Source organism: Amyelois transitella, chromosome 6 (genome assembly GCF_032362555.1).
Source record: "Amyelois transitella isolate CPQ chromosome 6, ilAmyTran1.1, whole genome shotgun sequence".
In the NCBI taxonomy this organism is placed as follows: Eukaryota; Metazoa; Arthropoda; class Insecta; order Lepidoptera; family Pyralidae; genus Amyelois; species Amyelois transitella.
The window spans coordinates 2,239,682-2,264,494 of record NC_083509.1 but is presented as its reverse complement, the minus strand read 5'-3'; the positions used below and the strand labels follow the sequence as shown (position 1 = coordinate 2,264,494).

The 24,813-nt window shown below is 35.7% G+C and overlaps 4 protein-coding genes across 6 annotated transcripts in view; 1 reads left to right on the top strand and 3 right to left on the bottom strand.

Moving 5' to 3' along the window:
* Positions 1–24,813, bottom strand: part of LOC132901827 (zinc finger protein jing) — a 128,787-nt gene that overhangs the window by 27,071 nt on the left and 76,903 nt on the right. The window contains exon 1 of one of the 3 annotated variants that reach the window (XM_060944581.1): positions 11,837–12,042. The exons of 1 other annotated variant lie outside the window; for it this stretch is intronic. In XM_060944581.1, the coding sequence (XP_060800564.1) occupies positions 11,837–11,856 (20 nt within the window). In that variant the 5' untranslated portion in view covers positions 11,857–12,042. Of the gene's footprint in view, positions 1–11,719; positions 12,043–24,813 lie in introns of those variants that run through there. One more of the 3 variants, XM_060944582.1, reaches the window with a different exon arrangement.
* LOC132901870 (myb-related transcription factor, partner of profilin-like) lies at positions 875–3,428 on the top strand. Its single transcript, XM_060944819.1, has 6 exons — positions 875–1,474; positions 1,602–1,800; positions 2,016–2,204; positions 2,319–2,375; positions 2,610–3,016; positions 3,294–3,428. The coding sequence occupies exons 1-6, from the start codon at positions 1,470–1,472 to the stop codon at positions 3,322–3,324; spliced, it is 888 nt and encodes a 295-aa protein (XP_060800802.1). The 5' UTR covers positions 875–1,469; the 3' UTR covers positions 3,325–3,428.
* LOC106140772 (putative nuclease HARBI1) lies at positions 3,011–5,616 on the bottom strand. Its single transcript, XM_060944818.1, has 5 exons — positions 4,995–5,616; positions 4,717–4,913; positions 4,506–4,638; positions 4,205–4,337; positions 3,011–3,708 (listed from the first exon to the last, which is right to left on the bottom strand). The coding sequence occupies exons 1-5, from the start codon at positions 5,223–5,225 to the stop codon at positions 3,290–3,292; spliced, it is 1,113 nt and encodes a 370-aa protein (XP_060800801.1). The 5' UTR covers positions 5,226–5,616; the 3' UTR covers positions 3,011–3,289.
* On the bottom strand, positions 17,918–20,771 carry LOC132901872 (uncharacterized). Its single transcript, XM_060944871.1, has 2 exons — positions 20,518–20,771; positions 17,918–20,203 (listed from the first exon to the last, which is right to left on the bottom strand). The coding sequence occupies exons 1-2, from the start codon at positions 20,534–20,536 to the stop codon at positions 18,156–18,158; spliced, it is 2,067 nt and encodes a 688-aa protein (XP_060800854.1). The 5' UTR covers positions 20,537–20,771; the 3' UTR covers positions 17,918–18,155.

The window sequence follows — 24,813 nt, the reverse complement described above, 5'->3', positions numbered from 1 at the left end:
AACTACTTTTGACAACTGAAATGAAATAGGTAGCATCATATATACCAGGCATTGAGTGTTCGAAATGCACATATGCAATGTTGAAAATAAAATTTTATTTTCAACATAATCTTATTAAGATTTAACACCATTTAATTATGTTCATATTCTATCTCATATATCAATGCATTTCATTACAAAAATAAATCATTTCTCCACACACAAAAAGCAATACCATTTAAGTATCGTTACTATAGTGAAAAAAAATCAGTCACACATAACCGGGGGAGATAAGCCGTAACAACTAACAACAATAACAATAATAAAATCGATAGTTACAGAGGGGTCAGTCGGATCGCGTTTGCAAGTGGGGAAAAAGATCTGAGCGTCCCAGCGATTGGATCAATTAAACATTTTGGATCAATCCCGTTGCACTGATTGCAATCGTTTTGCTGAGGTAGATTCATGGGTGTGAAGTGTTGGACATTTATCGATTTCGTTATAGAATTTAAACGCGATTTTTATTGGGGTTCTTCAATAGATTGCTGGGATTTGATATTAAAACGAAGAGCAAATCTAAGTTAGATCCTCCAACGCATCACATACCTATAATATTTATTACCGAAATATTAAAGTACCATAACAAATGTTGACAATAAAAACATGGTTATTAGAAAAATTAAATAGGTCTACTAAAACACGTCAATATAAGCCGGTTCCATTCCGGTTGAATTCAGACCACAAATAACAATTGAAAGTGTCGTTAGTCGTCACACTAGTACAGTACACCACACAGAAAAGCATACCCACCTTCGATACTGAGACAATTTTCTATGTGGCCCACTGTATTCCCATTATGGCTACTTGCCCATCGTTAATGCACACAGACCAGCAGGCCTACCATCAACTATTACAAAACGATTCAAATACAGACCTATCCAGTTTAGGAACCTAAAATCAATCGTGTTCAATTCATACCACCACCTTACTAAAACAAAGTCGTAATTGAATCGTTAGTGAACGAATGAAATCAAATAAAAAATAAAAGTTGTCTCTGAGTCGCACTCCCCGGTGACAGCTGCTGGCAGACGAAAGAAAGAGAACAAGCTATACGATCTCTCAATATTTTATCTCGCTCGGTAATGTCACTAGATTTGCGTTCCCTTATACGAAATTCTCATTATATTGTGCCAAAGAATGTTTATTTATTTGTTACTTATACAAAAATATATATTCTAAACTAGCACCAATTTACCAAGTTTATGTGAAAACTTCAAAATACAGCTAAATTTTATTTAAATAGTATGTACGACTGTTTTTAACTAAAACGTTTAAAGCAATATGATGTGTACACAAATTCGGAACGGAACGTACTTTGATTTCGAGTTAAGTGGTTCGTAATAAGTACCTGTAGCGGCAGATTCGTTTGTTTATGTGCGTGTTTTTGAATATTATTTAAGTGAAAAAAGGATAATTTTTACAAAATCATAATGTCGTAAGTAAATTATTTTACTACTTTAATCGTCTAGCATAACATTTTAAATATAAACAAGTGTGTTAGTCAATTTGAATGGGACCTTATTCTTTCAACAAAACTATTTTAAGTGGTTGTTTTTTTATAGCGTCTCCCACACTCGAAGAGTTACTTTCAGCCAGCTTGAGCAGCTATGGGAGTTTTTAAATAAAAATAGGTGCTTAGCTACAGGCTTTAATAAAACGTCCCAAGCAAGGGAGTTTTCAAAAAGAATGTGGGAAGAGATAGCGCAGTATTTAAACTCGCACGGTGATGGAGCAACAAAAGATTGGAAAGGATGGTGCAAAGTACGTAAACATTTCTTTTTATGTTGTAGACGTAATCATTATTTGAATTTCGTTCTGTTATTGATCCATACATCATATCATGGTTCTGCCTATAAACAAGGGATATAGTCGCGGTTATATGTACTCGTATGTATGTAACAAAGCCTAATTACTTCATCAACTTTCAAATTTTTGTATTTGTATTGGAATTTTACTTAAGTTTTTGTATTTTACAGTATTGGAATGATTATAAATCTAAATTAAAAAAGAATGTTGCGTTAGTCAGAGCGTCGCATCAACTGACTGGAGGGGGCCCTTCAAATGTGAGGCCTCTTACTGAAATAGAAGAGAAGTTTTTGCTTATTGTGGGTCAGGATTTTGGCACTGGTCTGCCAGGAATTAGAGTGCAACCAAATTTTGAAAGGGTAAGATCAATAAAAATGTCCTAATTAATAAAAAATATTATGTAAATTATGCATGTATAAATTTTTTTAATGTCAAAACTAAATGAAAATTAAAAATACTTAATTTCGTTTCAGGAACCAATAGAACCTCAGCCAGTTGCCTCGAATAGAATTTTAACCCCAACAATAGAAGTAAGTTCTTTTTACTGTTCAATTAATTATTATTTTATTTTCATATTATGAAGTCTTATATAGTCATCGTTTTTTAGATTTATGAATTTGAATTTCATTAAAAGGTTTAAATTTATTCATAAAAACAAAAAAGGTATTACATATTTGTCTTTTTATAAATTAATGTGAATTAGTATGGTTTAGTTACATATATTTTTAAGTTAAAAATAAATAAATTAAGTATATTTCTTACAGGAAGCTACCCAAGAGTTTGGACAAGACAAACGGAATCTCCCCAATGAAGACGAGGCGCAGGATGGAGGATCTCTAAGTGTTTTAGAATACTGGGGAGGAAATGAACCTCAGCCCGGTCCGTCGAGGATCTTAACGCCCCCGCCAGCGCCGCAAGCTACGGAAGTGCAGCCTCCTGCCGCGCGGTCACCGCGCACGCCGCGCCGCTCTCCGCGGGCTGCCGGCTCTACGCCGCGCCGCCGCCGCCCACGCCGCGCGCTGCGACGGGACCCGCCCGTGTCCCAGGAGGCGGCTCGCCGATCTCTCATAGAAATCTCGAGCCGCAGAGCCGAAATAGAGGAAAGAAATACTAATCTCTTGGGACAACTGGTGGCGGAGATCCGAGAAATCAAACAAATATTACTATCTAGGTTTTTATATTTATATTTTAACTGCAGTATTTATTTAAATCTATAACACACTTTAATAACAGAAATTAAATAGTTACTAAATTGGGTACTAAACTATTAATGTAATTAAATTTTATAACAATGCTATATAAAGTTAACAAATTTTAATCTAATGAAACATAAAATTTATCCTAATAATAAAATAAAAGTGGACTTAAAACCTTATGTATTAATTAATTTTAATTAACATTAATATACATTATAATTTATAATTTTTACTTAATAACTTTCATTTCAGGAACGCCGGACATCCCACAGTCGACGAATGAGATCATTTCGAATAGCTACACCCTGTTGAAGTGCTTGGTTGTTTTGGCTGCTACTCACAGTATCTTCAGCAAGATTGGCAGGCTGCATTTGAGCTTCTTGAGAGCTGTCTGCATCACTTATTTCTGGTGCTGGAAGGTTTGCTTTATTGCAAATATTGTGTAAAATGACACAAGCATTAACAATAGATGCAGCAACTTGGGGTTTATAGTGTAGAACTCTGTGGGCCAAGAGGCAACGAAAGCGTGACTTTAGAAGGCCAATAGTTCTCTCAATTACATTCCTGGCTCGAACATGTACATTAGTGTAGTGGCCTTCCGGAGTTTCAGGGAGAGCATTTACCACTGGTGTCATAAGAAACTTCCTCAGTGGATAGCCAGAATCACCTGTAAAAATATTTTTTTTGTAATAAATATACTTCATAATATATTTTTATTACTTTTGTTTATTTATTTAATTTCGAATCACCCAGTTAAATGTAGCCTTTCGGAAGGAGACTATCTGCTTCGTAAAGGATAAAGATGTGATATTTTAATATATGAATTCATATTATGAATTTATATTATTATAATCATCTTTTGTGCAAGTCTTTTGCTTATAAATTAAAACTTTACACTAAAGTAGTTTTATTATTAATATCATGTACATATATAAAATTCGAAATGTATATAAATATGTTGCAATCGGGGAAAATAAAGCTGACAAATAATAAAGTTTCTTGAGTATCAAAATCAATCTAATTTTAATAATAAATTGCAAATGTATTATGATACATTTTGTATAATGGTATGCTATAGCGTACCATTGATACAAAGGCTGTGCTTTTAAAGCTTATGATAGAAAAATAAATATATTTAAGTTTACACCAATGTACCATCTTACCTAATAACCATGTTGTTTCATCCAAATTTTCCAAATGATTTTTAATGGGATGGGAATTCCATATGAAGGAATCATGTGTGGCCCCTCCAAAACTAGCATCCACGCTTGTTATTTGCATATCTGCATCACAAATCTAGAATTTCAATTGCCAATTCTTACAACTAAATAATAAGCTTAAAATAATTTATGGAATTTATAGGGTGGTATATTGGTGGCTCTGACTTCCCCACTAGGGATAAAGATGTGATTAAATGTATGTATGTATAATAAATGATTAACAGATGATTGTAAAGGTACTTACAAGCTGAACATTCAATGAATGGTAATGTTTTCTACAGAAATATCGTTCTTCATTTTCTGTAGGTCTTATAATAGCTATTTGTGTGCAGTCTATGCACCCTAGAACCCCAGGAATGCCAAATTTTTGATAAAATCTAGAAAATTTTAAAAATGTATTATAGTATGAATCTACCAATATCAATCAATTAAAAATATGGATACTGTTTTGTCACCTTGCCCTTATTTTATTTCGGTCTTCATGGCTTCTTGGGAAAACTATATATTTTTCTCTCATTTCCATGGAGTTAATGCATGCAGTCACCTGAGCAATTGCTTTTGAAACAGTTTGTTGAGCCAAGGAATGCCCACTTATATCACCTATAGGTCTCTGGTAAGAACCAGTTGCAAAAAAAGATAAAGCAGTTAAAACCTAAAACAAAATAGATTACCTTTGTTATTGATTTGCTTGCAAAAAGTAAATTACGAAGTAAAGGTATAAGCAGGCACTTACTTTTGTCTCTACAGATAAATCGGTAGCTCTTTTAGGGACGTTCATCATAGGCCGAATCTCTTCACAAAGTTTCGTTACCAAATTTTTTGACAGTCGATATCGTTTCATAAACTCCGTATCTTCCCAATCAAAGGGGTTAAACTGATTTCGAGCTAAGAGCCTTCGTCTTCGCAAAGAAGTATTATAATCGCTTTCTAGGAACTCAAATAACACAAGCTCGTCATCACACATCTTGAAATAATAAAATGAATAGGTACGTAAAATCTATATTAATTGCCAAAAATTACTTCACATATCACTTGTATAACACATCAAGAATAATTTCCGCCTTAAAAAGCTGTATTTCAATTTTTTTACCCAATTTTATAACTTCAATAAGCCACTGGACTTGCTGAAATAGTAACTTTTTTTGAATCGCTTACTTTGACAGCTAAGCGTATCAGTTTAGGTTTTCAACACACGTTATGGTACGGTTTTGTATACAAAAATGAGTGAATGATATCGGATTGCGACTCAGTTTTGGTGAAGACCTAAACTGGATCGTTTAATTAACGTGGTGGTACGAATTTGCGATGCAGATCAGTTTAGGCCCTAAACTGGCTCGCATTTAAAGATGATAGTAAGCCTGCTGTTCTATTTCCGTTCCGTTACAATAAATTGATGAAATAGATCCCGCATGAATAATGTCGACAAATTTTGATACCATTGGTATGAGACACGTGCGAAACACTACGAATCATGCGATCGGGATAGGTGCGTCAAATATTGAGAATAAATAAATAAATATACTCTTATACGGGACAAATCATACAGATTCGGTTGTGATGTCGGTGAATCGGTTCAGTAGTTTTTGAGTTACAAATATAATAATCTTTATTTTTTTTTTGTATATATTACAATTCGTCTATCCACTATAAGCTTAAGAAGAGTTCTGCTATTTCCGAGCACATAAAACTGTTTTTAAACTCAATTCCATGGCATAAAATCAAGTACAGCTACTGAAATATAGTTTTGAAATTATTAACATATTTTTATACAAAAGTAGGTGTAGGTACCTAAAGTTGCAAAAATAACGCAAGTTCAGTGAACAAGCAATGGACGTGTTTTAGTTGGAAATGAATTATACACATTTTGCACGGCCATTAACTTTGACGGAGTCATACTGTGATATCTTTGGTTATTTTTTAACCTTGGCTTTTTGAAGATCCTTAACGGCACGATTTTATTAAAAATAAACATAAAAGAATATTCGTAATCGTCCCGAGCTGTGAAACCGGTTTGAACACTTGAAATTACTGTACGCATCTATTAAGTGCAACTTCATTAACTTGTTGGCAATGTATGCATTTCCTTGTTCTTATTGAAACTGGAGTGAACAAACGAGTAATTCTGTGACTACTTATATTTTTTATGTTAGAAACGAAACTAAATTTTCAACATGCACAATAATATCCTTATTATTATATGAATCTTCCTTTGGACATACACGTTTTTTTGATTCTCCTATTTAATTTTTTTTCGTCGTTTACGTTCGACGTGGTCGGACACAATCGCACGTATTTTTAGCGAATGGCCCACGCCTGATTTTAGACCGCGAGTTGAATAACCTGTTTCTTTGCGATAAGAAGACAATCGAGGATGATTTTATTATATCATACATACATAAAATAACACCTCTTTCCCGGTAGGCAGAGACTTTCCACTTGTCATACATCTTTTACCTCATTAATATACACACAACTTTCATTGTGAAGGGTCAGTTGCATTTCGCCAGGAAGTCCTCGGTTTAATCAAACTACGTTCGTCATCACATCATCAACTTCGGGTCCACATGGTTTTCGGTTTAGTTCTCGCGGGAATTTTGGTAATTCAATAAAAACAAATAAATAAGTTGTTAGGATCACACTCATAAAGCGAGCTTTGAGCGACCAGCGCTTTAAAAACACAAAAAAGCATAGAAATAATTGTATACAATACAAAGTTACAATGGTAAGCGTTTGTTTACATAGCTTATAATAAGAAACATTACAATTCCATTCAGGTTTATGGGCTCGATTCGCCATAGACAAGCGATAATGCAACAAGCCGTGCAATTGGCGTACTATTTGATTTACAACATCGATAAAATATTAAAAACATGAACATAAAAATCTACAAATTTTATATTCAGTTCTGCTAGTATCGTGGTTGTTTTTCTTTTCTGTAAGTGGTTTAGATTATTTACCCAAAAGCAATCAAATGTTTGAACATCGCAAAGCACGTGTTACCTACTTTTTGAAAAACCCGTTGACAAGAAAATATTAAATACAATTTAATTATAATTATTGTGAACTTGGGCAATCACTGGCCCCCACGAAATATATGTATGATTGGGGGCTTAAACAGCGACATTTATTCTTTAAACTTTACGTCAAACATTTACAATTATAACTCACTTATCAATTTATATCGATTGAAACTAATTAAAAAATAACCGATAACATTTGTGATTAAAGAGAATGCAACTTTGCACTTTCCACCGCTAATTGGTTCACAGGAAACGATGCAATTGCGATTTAATCGATACCGATTAGTCAGGTGATAAAAATAATCGAGTTTATTTTTCACAGTATCTGTTGAATGTCGTCGTCTCTTCGTTGTTAATAAACATTCTCAAGTTAAAGATCATTTAATTATTAGGTACTTATATATTTTCTTACTTGATTTAAAATCGCTCAATGAAGAAAAACCTCATTACATGTTTGATGCCTAGATACTTGTATTAATATAGGTACACGTAGAATTAATCCAAAAAGAAACTATATAAGTAAATCTTTTGAAAATTACCACATATTACATATGAATTTAAACGATACTTGTTTTATAGAAAATTAAAAATAATATATTTAAACATTGATAAAAATGTAAGCACGCACACGTGGTATTCTATCCCACCAATTTAAAAAAGGAATGTTCTATTCCATAAATCAGGCATTTGACAGAGCCATTTTGAAGAAAACAATTTAAATAATATAAATTGCACATAGCATAAATATCTATTCAGGAAGACACCTAAGAGTAATAAAATGGAGGTAGAAAAATATTATTCATATAAAAAAGGAAACCAAACAAAAGAAACTAAGAACAATACGGAATTAGCTTTCACTTGAATAGGCTTTCATGGTACTGGCAAAGTTTAAAAGAAGCCACGCGAAGTAAGTACCCGAGTACCTGCTTTCCGAGAACTTTCTGGATAACTATCTCTTTGTTGACTTCATTTGTTTCCTTTTATTTTGTGCACTTCTTTATAATAGTTATTGTTTAAACTTGGGTCTCCAAAGGCGAAAGAACTAAAATTATTATTCATCTCGATTTAGTAATACGTATGAAAGTGCATGTATGTTTATATATGTAAAACGAACTAACTTAAGATACTTATGTTCGGAAGCAGGCAAAAATTTTGGTAGGTGGTTATGTACAAGTTAATTTGAACTCAAATTTAAACCTTGTTGGGTTTTTTATTGGTTGGTTATTTGTAGCTATTGAATAACCATAGCTAGTACGGAACTAAAAATTAAAATACATACATACATATCATCACGTCTATATCCCTTACGGGGTAGACAGAGCCAACAGTCTTGAAAAGACTGAAAGGCCACGTTCAGCTATTAATATAGATATAGGCTATAGGCTTAATGATAGAATTGAGATTCAAATAGTGACAGGTTGCAAAACAAAATTAAAATGAAATAATGAAACTTAAAATACTTAAAACGAATAATCCTAAACATAACTTGCAAAGCGTAACGAAGACTTGTACTGCTGCATAAACAATAACATCACTCAATCATATACCATTACACCATGAATTACAATATGCCACAGACGTAGTCAATCCAGCCCACAGCTAAATTATAAATGGGCTAGCGACCGGACAGACAATATTTAGCGTCCACAGCCATCAATTTGCATTAGCTCCCCTCGTCCATCCTAAAATTAGGCTATAATTACCGCGCCACGTCTCGCGGTGCATCGGTGCATCGCGCTTAATGCGATTTAAAAGCAATCTCGACGTCTAGCACGCTCAATTTCCGAACCGAATGTCGGGAAACGTTTTCGTAATACCAGACTCTGGCATGACCTAACGATGGAATTTAGAAAAAAATGTCATATTTATAACAGCAATAATCTTAAATTTTTTAGTGATTTACAATACTGAGATGATAAAGATTTGAGCGGAAATCACAAATCTGGGGCATTATTATTTAAATCAAGAACTGCTAAAACAATAACAAAAATTCATTAAAAATAACGACACAAAATTTGAAAAGTTTGTATAAACTGCGCTACGAATATATTTATTTGTGAACTACTACTACTACTAGTAATATTAGTAAGAATATTTCAAATATAAAAAAATAAAGTTACAGTAAAATGAGAGGCCGTTAAAAGAACTGTGATGTATTGAGTTAATAACAGGAGATGGGCAAAAAATAAACACTCTCTGTGCGATGAGAAGGGGACAAAAACTATGGCCCGCGGTAAATTTCACAAAAAGTGGATTATTGACATTTTGGGGTGCCGGGGCCGGGTCATAGCTCGGGTGGCCCTTTTTTAAAATAAAATGTTGACGCCTGAAATATTTAGATGTAAAACAAGGAATAACTGATGTATAGTTTGCTGTTTTACTTAGTAAAAATTCATAACACTCAAAACCTTTAACCAAAATACATTATTGCACTTACTCCAAATAATGAATCTCGATGAACCTTTAATAACTTGTTAAAGGCAAAAGCTCATTCCTGGTCTGTATTACAAATTAATTAACTCACTGACTTTAAAAATATCATAATAGTCTATAGAAAACGTGTGTGCAAACATGAGTCACGGCGTCTCGTTCGTAGTACGCGAGCAGTGATAACAAATAACGTAATATGATAAATCACGAATTCGCGCTATCAAATAAGACTGTCGATTAGGCAGGTGACGCGCTTGACGATACTGATCTACTTTATATTTACCGGCAAACAAGCGATTGTTACACATTATGGAAGATTCCTTAAGAGTTAGAGTTAGCGAAAATTTTATGAATCTCTACTTTAACACAAAACTTTTAAATCAGATGTTTCACAACATGTTAATGATTAAAACAACTTATATTATGTCGAAAATAAACTATGATTTTCAATAACCATTAAAGAGAAAGAACCAAATAATTAACCTAAAAAAGGATTTTCTCGAATATGATCAAGCATGTTACTTTTTCATTTCTTTTCCAAAAACTCACAGATACGAAATAAGTACAATAAACGCATTGTCATCTCAACGTTGCTATAATTAGCATTAACAATATTTGGGACGTGATAATGATACGTTGCATTTCACAAAACAGAAATGAAACAAAGACAACGTGGTATTTTCATTTCTGTTTGACCACGTTGTCAATGAAACAATTGACAACGTGGTCGTAATAGTTATCGAGAAAGTTCACAAGCTAACAAAATAACTGCAATATAATATGATGTTTTATTATAAAAAAACTAAGAATCAGATGTTAATGACAATGGTTAAAAACAAAGGAAGATCTTTTATTAAGTAGTTGCATAGGAAGTTGTCGCGATTATGGTTCTTTCATGAGATGTATCCACGACAAATAACAATTCAGATCTGATAGGCACGCGTGTTGGAGCAAGTTTCTTTACATGGCATTCCAACGACTTCCTTATAGAACCAGGTTTTGCTCCCTCAAACGTATTACTCATTAAGCTGCACATTATAATTACTATTATAATAGTGTTAGAGAAACATAAAACAAAGAATAGATACATTATTCAACGGTTAGAACCGGAAGGTTGAGCTAAAGACAAGGTGCCAAGTACAGCTGCCGTTTATAACATTATTCCTATCCTAGACCTTAAGTTTTTATTATGCAGGAAACGACGTTGAAATTTAGTAAGTAACTTCATTCTATTTTCTAATGCCTTATGCGTGCAGCAGTAATAACAAAGGCAAGTTTGGTAACACGAATCAATATGATAGACATGGAAAACAAACATAGGAAACAAAAAAAATATAAAAAAACCCAATAAAATAGCTTTGAAGACTAGATAGAACAACATAAATCAAATCTTATTTTGACCATAAGAAACTGGAGGAAAATGCAGTAGGACATTAAATATGGGAAAATTGTCATCATCATGGTATCATTAATGTTGTAATGTAACTGTGACACATAAAATTCCCTTGAAATTGGAATTCACGTATTACTAACAATAATTATACTGTGAATTCCATAATGTATTTAGAAACTGATATGCATGGAACCAGCGTCTGGTTCATAACCGATGATTAAATTCAAAAATGATTGCGTGACTCATATCGTATCAATTGCAGGTATAGCACCTACTCGTAATACTAGTTGAAATCGTAAACGAAGTTGTAACTAATATTGACAATACGAGAGACGTAGATAATGTACGAAAACGTGGTGCATATGCATACGCTGAAGATTTATAAACCAAACAGTTAAATTTAAAGGTAAACTTTAAATCTCATGTTCTCCAGAAGTCTACCTATGTTGTTAAAAAAAACGACCCAACTGCATACAATAAGACCCCGTAGCAAAGGGAGACATCCATTGTTAGGATTTGTCAAAAAAGTTGAGTTTTTGTATAACGACGCCGTTGCTGTTGTACTGTTTTTTACCGCGATGCCAAAAAAGCGCCAAAAATGTACTCTTGGCTTACCGGAGATTACTAAGGATTCACGGTGATATAACGCGTAACGATCACTGGTATCGTGCTCCCATAACGATGTTCCCACACGCATGCATGGTGTTTTAGGCTCGAGGTCGGGATAATCACCTCGGTCGGTGGCGTAACATTACTTCTCATCGCCCGGCGGCGCCGCGGTCAGCTCCTCGCTGCTCGCTCACTGCACATCCTTGGCATGGCTCACACACACATCACACACTGTCGGTGGGCACTGATCAAGTCGTCTCACAACACTATGTCACTGTCACTCACACTCGGCACGATCCACAAGACGGGCGGCATGCGCTATCAACGCCGATGCATTGGCGGTAGTGGCGCGGCGCGGTCCCGGGCGCGCAACAGCTGACGGGAGGCGCAGTCCCCTCTCCCCACCTCTCCGCGTTCCCGCGTGCGCAGCCGGTGCGTGCGCTACAGACCCCCTCCCCGCTTCACATCCCTCCTCTAATCCATTATTTACGGACCGCCGACCGGTTTCAGGCGCGTTCGTTCTGCCTGCCGCTCCACTCCACGACGATCGTTCAAATTTAATGCCCTTCCTATGTCCGGCCTCTAATGCGATAAGATTACAGGCGTCGAGCCCTGGGATCCGTGAGGAACCAGAACAGCCGCTGAAATCGATATTTGTGAGAGAAATTTAATTTTAACAACTTGGAGAAAAGAAAGGTAATATTGAAGCTTTAAAAACTGTAAACAAATGACCTAATAATGTTAAACTTGATATGATAAGCAAAACACAAGCATCCACTGAATTCCAGTGGCACTGATTACTGTCATTTATATTACCAAAGCAATAAATAAAATCTTTTTTTTACACCTTCAACCATACTTATATATTTGTCATCGGAAAATATTTACCCTTTCATCTGAGTCTTCCTTAAATCCTAAATCTAAACCATGAGTTTATTCTAGGACTTTGTCGAATGGACTTCGACATAAAACTTTCACGTCTGACCCTCTCAAGCACGTTAACTTTATCTCAGCATTTATCTTATTTCCCTGAAAACAACTTAAACCTTATCTCTCACATTCTAAGAAATCCTCTAACCACAAACTTTTGTCCAGGAATTTATTTACAAATCTTGCTAAAGAATTGATAGGATAGGACTTTGGGTGTAAATGGCAATATCTTTAAGACCTTATCATCCAAATAAACAACATGACGTGGGTGTTTATTTATTTTTTAAAGTCAATATAAGAATATTTCATTACTCCTACGAACGAAGTTTATAGTTAGTCTGAACTCTGCTGTAGAGCGTAATAAAATCAACGCGGGGGTTACAAATTTAAGTCATGTAATTAGAGCAGTACAGTAACACAATAATAACAATAACCCTGAAGACCACCACGATGATTCGTGCCGTGCACCGTCAAGATTATATTCTCAGGAATCTAACAGACAGTACAAGACATTAGATACTACTGTAAAAAGTATAGCAAGAGCAAACTTGGACGGGGGTCCAATACTGCCAGAGGGTGGACTGCAGTGTTTCATTACAGAGTTCCCGGTAATATTAGCGCCAGGCGAACGGGTCCCGAGATACTTACCTACTCCAGGATCTTCTTTCGGACAGCCATAGAAATCACGTAGTTCGCGGAACTTTGTTACCTGTGGTGCGGCGGCAGCACAGCGCGCCAAGGTGAACGCTCGGGCCAAGGACGACCCCGGGTGGCGGGAGGGGACCACATTCGTGCCCCACTCCCCCCAACCACCTCCCCGAGCCCAAGTAAAAACGCCTTACGAACAGTCCAACGGGCGGTGCAACCCAGCAAAAAAAGGGCCCGACGGAACAAATACAAAACGCTCGAGTCAAAAAAAGAATACAAATACGGGGTCTCGGCTGACTGAGAGGAATAAGTCAGCCGAGTCGTTTTCTAATGGCTGTCGAATGCACAGTTCGCATGACACCTGCGCCTACGCACACGGGTCACGCATAGCCGTCTTCCTATGATGTAATATACGAACGATAAAAAACTGACAGCGGAAGAGGTGTGGAACTGGCCGCATCAACATCAGCTCACTAATCGTTTGCTATTTTATATTTACACTATTATGGACTTGGTGGAAATACCTTGGCTATCGATCAACGAACTCCAGCGTAGTGTGTAAATATGCACGATCAATTTAGTGATTTTATTCATTATGAGTTCTTGATGTAAGCGATAGGCTTTTTACAGACTAATAGATCAATGGCTATAGTACAAGCATTGCTTAGTATCTTGCACCATTTAAGTGCGTTGTATAAATAACTTTCTCAGCAGAAGGACTTATCGATCAACGTTATGGTTATGGATGACACTTAAACCGTATTTGTACATCGACATTTTACTGTGACACACCGCGAGCTACTCTACAAAAAATACTAGTCTTAATGGTTTCTGGAGAGGAAGCGAATATTTTTCTTCAAGGAAGCTATTGCAATAGAATAATGATGACATCGATCGACTTCCTATTAATCGATCTTCGGAAAAGACAATGGGTCTTCGATTCAGCTAGGTGCAGTTATACGGCCAGTCTATTCACCGTATTACATCACAGGTCATAAATAGAATCTCCTGGAGCGACTCGTACTTGTTGGAGAGTAAGTACGTACTGCGCGTGCATGGAGGCGTTACTTTTGTACTCTTCTGGCTAATGGTGATGAATAAGAGAGAAAGGGACGAAACAGTGTTACAGTTAAGCAGGAACTCTATTTATATGCAAATATAACCTCGGAGTCGACACCTGTTTGCGTATTCTCGGCGCTCGCCGCGTCGCTTTGTGGCAACACTGTCTCCGCAGTGCAGTATCCTTTAGATTATGAAATGCAAAAATAACATGGCATATAAAACCAATCGTTTTCATTGGAATATAGACTTTACTAAGCTGGAACAGAGTACCCGACGTAATTGTAATAAGTAAGTACAACTTGGCTGTAGTACCTGTACCTTCGTCGCTTCTCTCTTGTTTTGCTGAACATTTTTATTCTTTTATTGTTACTCCATGAGATTCATTAGGCAAAATTATTTCAGTGTTGAAAAATCTCGCACGTCGCTTGTAACTTAAGTCTTTGTGAATAACTTAATTAAATTGTATTCAAAGTCCACAGTAACGAGTCTGAATTCGAACCCCACATAATTAAGACAAATTTTGTTATTGAAGATTTATTTGGTATCGTAGATATAGTATCCGGCAAAAGATCATACAATGAAGCTAGCAGCGAGGGCCCGCAGCACTTATTTATCATGGGATTTCGTTTGTATTATGAGCACGACGAATTGATAGCATTTTGTCGCTGGGTTTATCGAATTTTCCGGACACTGAAGAGATCAAATTGTCGAGAAATAAAATCGGATTACTTAGTGTCACTGCGAGTTCTAGAATTGGAAAGTCTTAAAAAACATTTAAGAATTGGAGAAAAACACGTCCAATATAAGAAGTAATTGTTGTCTTTTTCCCCTGTGGTTCTTCTAAGCTGTCAGATCTTTCCATTACTGTCATACTTTGCCCTTCCCGCGTGGTATATAGAGGAGAATTGAAGCGGGGTTCGTCGGCTGTCCATTTATCATACTCGGACGCAGACTCTGAGTGCGTTTGTATGTAGTCGCCCGCTGGTCGGCGTTGTTTGTTTTATTTACATGTTTTACTTCGCGACGGCGTTGCCGATTATGTCTGCTGCTTTTTGGACTCGTTTTAATCGCATTGCACGGCTCAGTACACCCAAAGCCCGGATCAGTAGCAATTAGGCAAATGTTGAAAGCACTTCAATCAGACACGTGAGTTTTACTGTGATGAATACATTTATATTGGAATAATGGATGCGCGTGTCTGCTGGTGGTCTTCATCGTTAAATCTTTATAGCTAACAATAATTTTACCGAATCAATACAAATTGTAGAATGTTTTATTAGGATGCTTAGGCTTGCCTCGTCCGTAACCATCAGTACCATACCGAAGAATCAGAAAATTTATAAAACGCATTGTAATACAATCTATACAATTGCACATAAGTCTAGTCCAGATGTTGGACATTTCGTCATCGGTGATGTTACGTCACTTGACGAGACCAGAACGTGTTGGTATGTAAATCTGTCCGGCGTACAAGTGCCGCTACACACCACTGTCCGTGTGTTTATCACGCGAATCGTTGCGGGTGCGACGCCCGCGACGTCCTTTCGCCCTTTTCGACGACTTAACGATGACACACGAGCTCGTGTTTTGCCGAACTTATTTGTTCGAGCAGGATGTAAGATACCATTAACTTTGACGAGTCCGTGAACTTAATTTTTTGCGTCGTTTTTTTTTTCATTATTGATAACCTTTGTAGTGGTAAATTTATAATGTCAATGGCTTTCAAAATGGACAATTGATACCAAAAATTAAAAATTCGTTTGAAACCTTCGTAATTTAAAAAATGTTAAGAATTTCATAACTTATTAATAAATGCACATGAAATCATACCTACTACAAAAATCCGAATCTTAAACTAGCTGTTTAATCAAAATAGATACCTAATACCTCTTTAATTTTAGTATAAGCCATTTTGTAAATGAAGCCAACGTTACCTTTTTCTATGGTTGACTAATATTGTTGGAATCTACCTCAATTAAATTTCACCATCATCACCTTCCAAGAATCACGAGTCACGATGATTTTGGCGGTAAGATCTCTTTGCAATACGCGCAAACTTATGATTCATTTCATTCTTTGTCTTATCTAATTTAATATTTAAAATGGCATAACATCCGCTATCACGCAACATTAAGCGAAATGAACTTGACATTGTTATACAAACACTATCTAATCCACGTTTTTGTAGTGGTATTGATTATTGTTTTTTGTTACGTATTTTATTGACACTCGTGGAATTGTTTACGATTTCGGAAACTATTCGAGATAAAAAGCATTCATCATTAATAATGTTACTTCGTATTTAACATATTCTATGTTTCAGTTTCATATTAAATTGACCTTTACCATTCTTTTTTCTTCATTTACCGACTTAAATTCTTTATAATCATCTTTATTATCATTATTTTACTCTTTATCAAAAACAGAACTAGAATCATTAAATACTTGAGTATATAAGTCATGTTAATTAATTAAACTAACGAATATAGCTTCGTGAGTCCACATTAAATGCACATGCACGTTAATGACCTGGGCTTTATGACACGTTATTATGTTACTGCCCGCAATCATTGCCAGAACAATGTTTTCCACTTCGGTGTTAGCGACCCAAACATTTCGCAGAATTAAAACAAAATTTATATAGGTACTTACTTACTGGTTATATCAATATCAAAGATCTCACGATTAAGATCATTATTATGAACAAAGAGAAGAATCGTTTACCTCAATATACTTATTGTAGGTATAACACACACAAACTTACCGCGTTTTTAATATCTTTAAGAGACTGGACAGAGCCAAAAGTAAGAAGACTGTCGAGACCATGACTTCCACTGAAAAAATTGAGATACAAAACAGGATGCCAACTCTTAAAAAAAAATCCCAAATTTAAGAGTTCTTCCCTAGAATATCAAATCGGGATGTAAGCTAGGTCATAGCGCTAAGGCCATTCTAACTTAATAAGCAAAGATTGAATCTCATTTAATCTCTGACTACTAAACTAAGTGCTCTTTTTGCCCCGTAGGCTGTAATGTAATAATAAAATCTTGCACTTTGATGTCGGTAAGAAGGCGGGAGTATCCAGGGGGGTTGAAAATGTAGAATTTATAGAAATCGCCTGAGGCGTCTTGAATCTTGCCTCCGTGACACCGCATTTCAAAGTCAGGAGGGGCGGCGTCGCGACGGAAGGCGGCTTAAACTGGAGCGCGACGCTTCTGCTCTGACCTACAAACGCTCCGGCGCTGTAAATATTTTGTTGCCATACAATATTTATGGGGAGCCCACCTTCCTCTCGATTAGAATGCCGTTTCTTCGCAATATTACGCCTGATCCATATGGATCTTTGCATATTTTAGAGCTTTGAAATTGGGGAAGTGCATCAGAAGGAATTTGTAAAAAGGTTTTGCGATCCCTTTTACGTCGTATACTTTCATGTGACGGTATAAAATGAGATGGAAATACGAAAGGCTTTACTGGACAAAGCCGGCTCGCCCACAACGCGTAATGTTAATTAAACCATTCTCGTCTCTGCGGTGTTACTCACAAACGATATTCAAGACGCCACACGGTGGGGCAATAGACCCTCATTCGTACCATCAAATCAACTAAACCAGTTAGACCTTCTAAAATGGATCGGATGTTATCAAAGACGTGTCTTCTTCTAGAAATAAACTCAAATTAACTCAATTTTGGTGATAATATTTTTTATTTATTTAAAAAGGTACATCATATTATTATTTCAATAAACTAAATAAATTTAAATCCTCCAAAATTCGTAGTTATGAACAATATTGGGTTATTATTAAAGATATGTTAAGGCACCGTCATCGTCATCGTCATCATCGTCATCATCATCATAATCATAATCAGCACCTTTATCAACTGATTTATTTGGAGATGGAGCTTTTAACATGAACAGTGCTTCTTGAGGGATATTTTTAACTTTGTTTTTGACCGGTTTTTGTTTACTTGTGATAACGGGATCAGAACTTAGTAAAAAAAAGTTAAAAATATCCCTGTTCGATTGCTGCCTACTACATTTCCTAGAATGGTGCTCCCTATAGCGCTTAAAGTCCTTATTTCTTGCCTCCTGTGACTCTTCTGTCAATTGTCCTATGGGCAATGTCGCAAATGATATTATTTCTGGCCCATGAATTAAATACTTATGTAAGGTAGGTGGCATGTTGTACCATGGGTATAAAGATACGAAATATCTGGCAGTATTAAGCGCAAACAACCTGTACTTTTCACTATCTATGTCAAATCCACTTGATATAGTGATCAAAATTATGTGCATCTTTTTAATTAAGTCAATGTCTATATGAGTAATTTCTGCGGATAGCTCTGGATTTTGAAAAAAACGCCTGGCTGTATTGCCATCGTTGCTATTTCCAAAACCAGGTTTGGGTTTGTCTACAATAAGGCCACACTTTTTTCTAAACTCTGTTTGTATGCGAGTTTTATTTTCTGAAACGATTTGCTTGTCGTCCTTCCCACGAGCTTGCCATCTTGCTATGGGCAGCTTGTATGCTAAATGTAGTAGACATTCGAAGCATCGAATCCAACCGTGCAAAATAGAAAGACCAAATCTCAAATTATCGGTATTCACATCCCTTTTAACCATTTCATCTATGTTATTGAAAAGTTTTGATGTTGCACCGCATAAAAAGCATTTCATGGTTGATGTGGTTTCTGTCAGGGCATTACACACCTTCCCGTCCACCATAGATAAAATTAATTCGTAACGAATTTTTAATGTTTTGTTCTCAATATTTACAGTACTTTCACGAAGATTTGATATTTGGTTTTCTATTTCACGGTTTTCTTGAATAGACACATCAACAGATTCCTTCTGAAATTCAATTTTTATTGGCCTACAATATCTTGTTGACGCAGGACTTGGGTTTTGCCATATGACGATATCATTAGCTACCAATCTTAGCGGTACCAGACATGTAATAAATACAGCTGAATCGGTAGCTGCAGAGTCTTGAAATGCTTGCTTATAAGAGCTATGACCGGAAGACCCGTCAAATCCCCATTTAGATACTAGACATATTTCATTGCACCGGTCGAGGTCGTCATTCAGGGTATTGATGACAGGAATCAATGTTTGACATAATCGCATAGAAGTGTGATCTAAAAGAGATTGTAGCTTGACAGAAGCACTAGTTTCAGTTACGGTAATGTCATGAGGGTAACATAGCTTTTTAGCAGCCTGAACTAATTTATATGAAGGGAATTTTTCCGGAGCTCTTCGTCGAATCACATTGTACGCCTCACGGGAAAGCTTTGCTTCTATCATATCAGATAAAGCATCTTCAGCTGACACTAACTCTTGCGGCTTCAAGGATTTCTGATAAGCTTCTTTATAAGCCTTGGCTTGTTCTGGATGTTTAGAAATATCTTTAATAACTTTTGAAGCTTGCACTTGACCTTCAGATCTTAAACTCATACAAGCAGCATAAACTAATTCTTTGGATGTCATTGATTCACGCAACTGCTTGGTTTTAGCACGTTTGCTGTTATCCGAAGAATTCTCAAAAGAGGTAACGGGTCGGCCGCGTTTAAGTGTGGACTTAGTGCGTGGAAAAGAAATTGATGTCTCAAGCCATTCTTTGTTATTAATACTAAATTTGTTTTCAGTTCTACTCGCTTTTGCCCATCTTGATTTGTATTGAGACTTGAAAGCACTCAATTTCTTTTTCATATACTCGAAGTCACAACCAATTCGTTTTTCAAGCTCTTTAATTAAATGCATGTATCGTTGTTCTAAACTATTCTCCCCAGAACTATTCATTATGCTTATAAGTTCTTTTCTTGTAATAAATAACAATTTATTAGACGTTCCTGAAAGAAAATAAATAGTTCTAAATGCGAAAGTCAAATATGATAAAAAATGTTTTCTGTGAGTCATGAACTAAAAATTGACATACTTCGTATAGTGGCAAAAAGTGGCAAAATTTGAAACTTATTTCTAAAAACCTATAAAGTAAAGAATATTTTCGTATAACAACCATAGCTTAATATTGCTTTGAACTCAAACAAAACATCGAATGTTTATAAAATTTCTCGTAATTCGATTATAAAACTTTATTTATCTCGGCTACTAGGAAGTATTTACGCAATGAAAAAAAAAGAATGACTAAATCACTGTTACATACCTGAGGATGAAGGTTCCATGTCTAAATAACACCAAAAATAATTCAATTTAGTGAGAAATCGCACTTAATTGCACGTAAATTACGAGCGCTAAATATCTTATCGACAATATACGGATGTTTACTTCTCTTTTATAACAAACTAAGTTCGTAATGAGACGTTTCAATACTGTCGATTGATACCTCGGTTAGTTATCTTAATAAGTGATATAATAAGGGTACTCTGTAATCACTTTATTTTATTGAAATATCGGTACAGTTTGAGGGTAGCGGCCCCACTGTGCGCCACGTCAACGTCAACTACATTTTCTCTTTGTCTGTTCGTTCGTAACTACGCAATGAATATTGTAATTGTTAAACTGTGTTATAAATGGTCGGACATTTGTTGAATTTCAATATGATTTCTTTGTTATTTTGTTGTAATTATTTTAAAGTAGGAACTAAAATCCCAATCGCCAATTTTTTTGTTTCAAGAAAAACACAGGGATCCTGGCAAGTGGAACTACTTAGTTTCTGCGTACTTTTCTGAGAAAGATTCGTAATACTATTTCCCAATATATCGGTTCAGTTACTTTCTTTTAAACATTTCACCTTTATACACGTCGCAGGTGTTCATTTTGCACCTTTACCCCTAGTCGTCTTTGACGTGACAGCTTGACATTATACTGGCTTTTTATGTGCAAAATGGTCGCAAATATGTGGTGCAACGAGAACTTTCTTCTGAATGTCACTAATGTAGATCTTCACTTAAGTGGCAGTTTTCTCAACCATTAACTTGTCCACAGGAAATCACTTAGTTAATACCGCTAATTAATTTATACGACCATAAGTGACAGCCCCCAGGGTATCGACAGGAATTATGTCAGTAAAGTATTCAATCTATGCTTATTATGGCCCAGTATTAGCTGTTCAAAACCATATGTCAGAGTCTAAAGCTAATATAAACTTATGAATAATTCAAACGACAAGTCGTGTCATGCGAGATGGCGAAAAATTACTTTAACTTCGTAGTAAGCCACAAAAAAAGTGAAATTCGTAGATACGCGAGCCCACATGTTCCCGAAATCCCTCGCTTATCCCGCCTCCCCTGATACAGAGTAAGTACAGCGTAGAATGCTATAGAGCACCAACATTCGGTTCGACGGCCTCTGTGGCGCAGCGGTAATACGCTTGTCTGTGAAATCGTAGGTCCCGGGTTCGAATCCCGCTCAGGACATGTTGAGAAACGAACTGATCTGAACTATCAGGACATGATCTGATTGGTCTGGTTCTTGGATGTTTAACTATGTAAAGTATTTAATATAATATAAAGTATCGTTGAGTTAGTATCTCGTAACACAAGTCTCGAACTTACTTCGAGGCTAACTCAATCTGTGTTATTTGTTCTGTATAAATATATATATTTATTTAGATATTTATTATCATTATCTGGTCGCAAATATTAAAATGTATACCTCTAAAATTTGCGCCTGAGCCTTAACCCTAGCAGTTATAATCTTATTGAGCTGACAATAAACATACCGAGTCACATTTTAGTATTTTTGTGACATTGCTGATTAGAAGGCGTCATCGTAGCCACCTGTTTTCTTTAGTTAGAGCAAATCTCGCCTTAAGGTAAACTATACATCAGTTTCTATAGGTACATATACTTACAGTGATTCTTTTGCCACATACCTTCCTAATTAAAAATAATACCATATGTAAGTAGTTGTGTAGTAACCATATGCCCTAAAATTTTTATAGTAAAACCATTTCGGGATAAATTTAAGCCCTAAAGAGTTCCGTCTGAAGCTTGGGCTCTAAATGATTTGAGCTCCATACATTCCTGTACAAGAGGAAATGAGAGTGCGAACTTCAATTCACTCGTGTTTCAACTTACTCATGTGGTCCGCGATAAGTAAAACAAATGTGTTTACCATTTTAATTTAATTTCTAGAGGACACATAGATTTATGGTAATGTGACCTGGGTATCCAATTAGTTTCATATCTAAACGAGTTTGTGTTTAATGTAATAGTTTTTAATGACAGCTGTTAGGTTTTAAATTGCATAGTATATTAGTCTTAAAAAGTGATTAGTATACTTATTAGTAATGTAAACTATATTTCCGAAAACTTTAAATATGTGTCTATTTTTAATGCTTTTAAAATATTTAAATGATATTTAATTATGAAACCACTTACTACTTATATTTTCTGTCATTCGGTCTTCCTTCAGCACTTTCCTCCATTTCATACCTTATTTTTTTTAATCCAAAAAGAAAAACAAAACTGAAATCGCTTCATCTGTTTGTTTCACAGACAGACAGGCACTTCAAACTTAACACCCCTCTTTTCCCATCGGGGGTTAAAAGGACAAATTACTACAGATAAACTACAGACACAGGAACAAGTACAGCACTCTCGAGATAGATATAGATGCTATCCCATCGGGTTTAGTGCCCGATTGATTGGAAAATTGTCCCGTGTGCCGCAATGTCGTCGGCTACTTGGCCGGAGGAGACGCTTCCTGCTTGCTCTTTTCATTCGTTCATCTCATGATGACCTCAGGCGTCTTCATGTCACATAAGGGATCGGGGTTCTAGGTCAATTTGAAAAAAAAAAAACTGTTTTGACTTTGTTCTTAGTAATGGGAGGATAGCGAACTAATCATAAGATTACCCTTTGGGTACCCGGGGATTACGAACGTTATCTTCATAAAGTAAATATTTAATGTTGCACATAGATTTTTTAACGTAACCTTAACTACATTTAGTCTACGGCCATCATTCAAAATTAATTGTCTTTTTGTACCGAAAATCTATGTAAACGACAACGCGCTCCTACAAAGGGTAGGTATATAATCTTAACTAGTGTATGTTTGTATGTGAGTACGTATAACGGAGACGAGTAAAAGCTGCGGGCGCGCATCGCCGGAAATGCTCTCTCATCCAGTGCCCTATTTATAAATACGCCGCTACGCTGCGGTTAGGTTAGCATACATTAATATGAAAGATGGTATAGGGGTAGTCGGGGAATAACGGTATTTGAACAAGTTGACATGGGATAATATACATACATATAATCACGCCTTTTTTCCGGAGGGGTAGGCAGCGACTACACCTTTCCACTTGCCACGATATCTGCATACTTCTTTCGCTTTTACCACATTCATAACTATAATAATATAAATGAGGTTATAGGTAAGATATGCTTACCTATCAAGAGGTGGGCAAAACCAATAATATGATTTCCATATCTGCTCTTAATGCATGTGGTGTTTGTATACTTATTTACGGTGGTTACAGTTTAATTCTGTATATTACTCGCTTCTACAAATGGCCTGAAAGGAAACCCACTAAATTGAAACGCTTTGTGTTAAAAAGACGAGCGTTTAAATACAATTGACAACAGCTTATACAAAGAAATACCATTTCAACAAAATAAAACGCATTAAAATACTACCAAAGACCGCAAATTCTTTTACAATTAACTTGAAATAGGTTCAATATGCAAGTTGCATTCATCTACATGTATGCTTACGCCCAGAAAACCGGTACCAATAATGGGATAATAATGACAAAATTTGAAACAGTGCTAATTCTAGCGTGTAGTATTAACATTTGATTCACCTAATTTCACTTTTTCCTCTGCTTTTACTTTTTTTTACATAAAGATAATATTAACGATGAGATCTTTTAAAATTAGGGCCTTCCTTTTTTTGTCAATACCAGTACAAAAAGATTGTCGAAATTTCCCTTTTGTCTTTGTGCCCGTGTGTACGAGTAAATAGAAAAAAATAATAATCGCAACAAAAGGCAGTCTTCAAATGACCCAGTTCCATTATCAGACGAAAATTCAAAATGTCATTTGTAATGTATGTGTTTTTTATGACTATGAACGTAAGTTGGTTAAAACAAGTTGCGAAAAAAATACAATGTCAAAACAGTCGTGGATAATGAATGAGTACTAGTTCATTGAGAACGTTACAAAAACCACGAATTCAATCGAAGTAGAAAGTTGAAACTATAAATAAGTCTTACGTGGTCCTGGTCTTCAATAGCAAGTGACATTTGAGTAAATACTCTCACCTGCAGTTTCCCGCGGTTTATCGTGGGTTTTTTAATTAGGCTAAAAACATTCCTTGTACTAAAATGTACTATGTACCTTGTACTATGTACATAAAAGTAAATACTCATCAAACAGATTGAGTTGGCCTACGAACTGAGTTTGGGATACTAATTCATAAATATATATGAGGACATATAGCACGTCTATATCCATGTTTTTCAACGTTCCTAAACTTCATAAAAAAAAAAAGA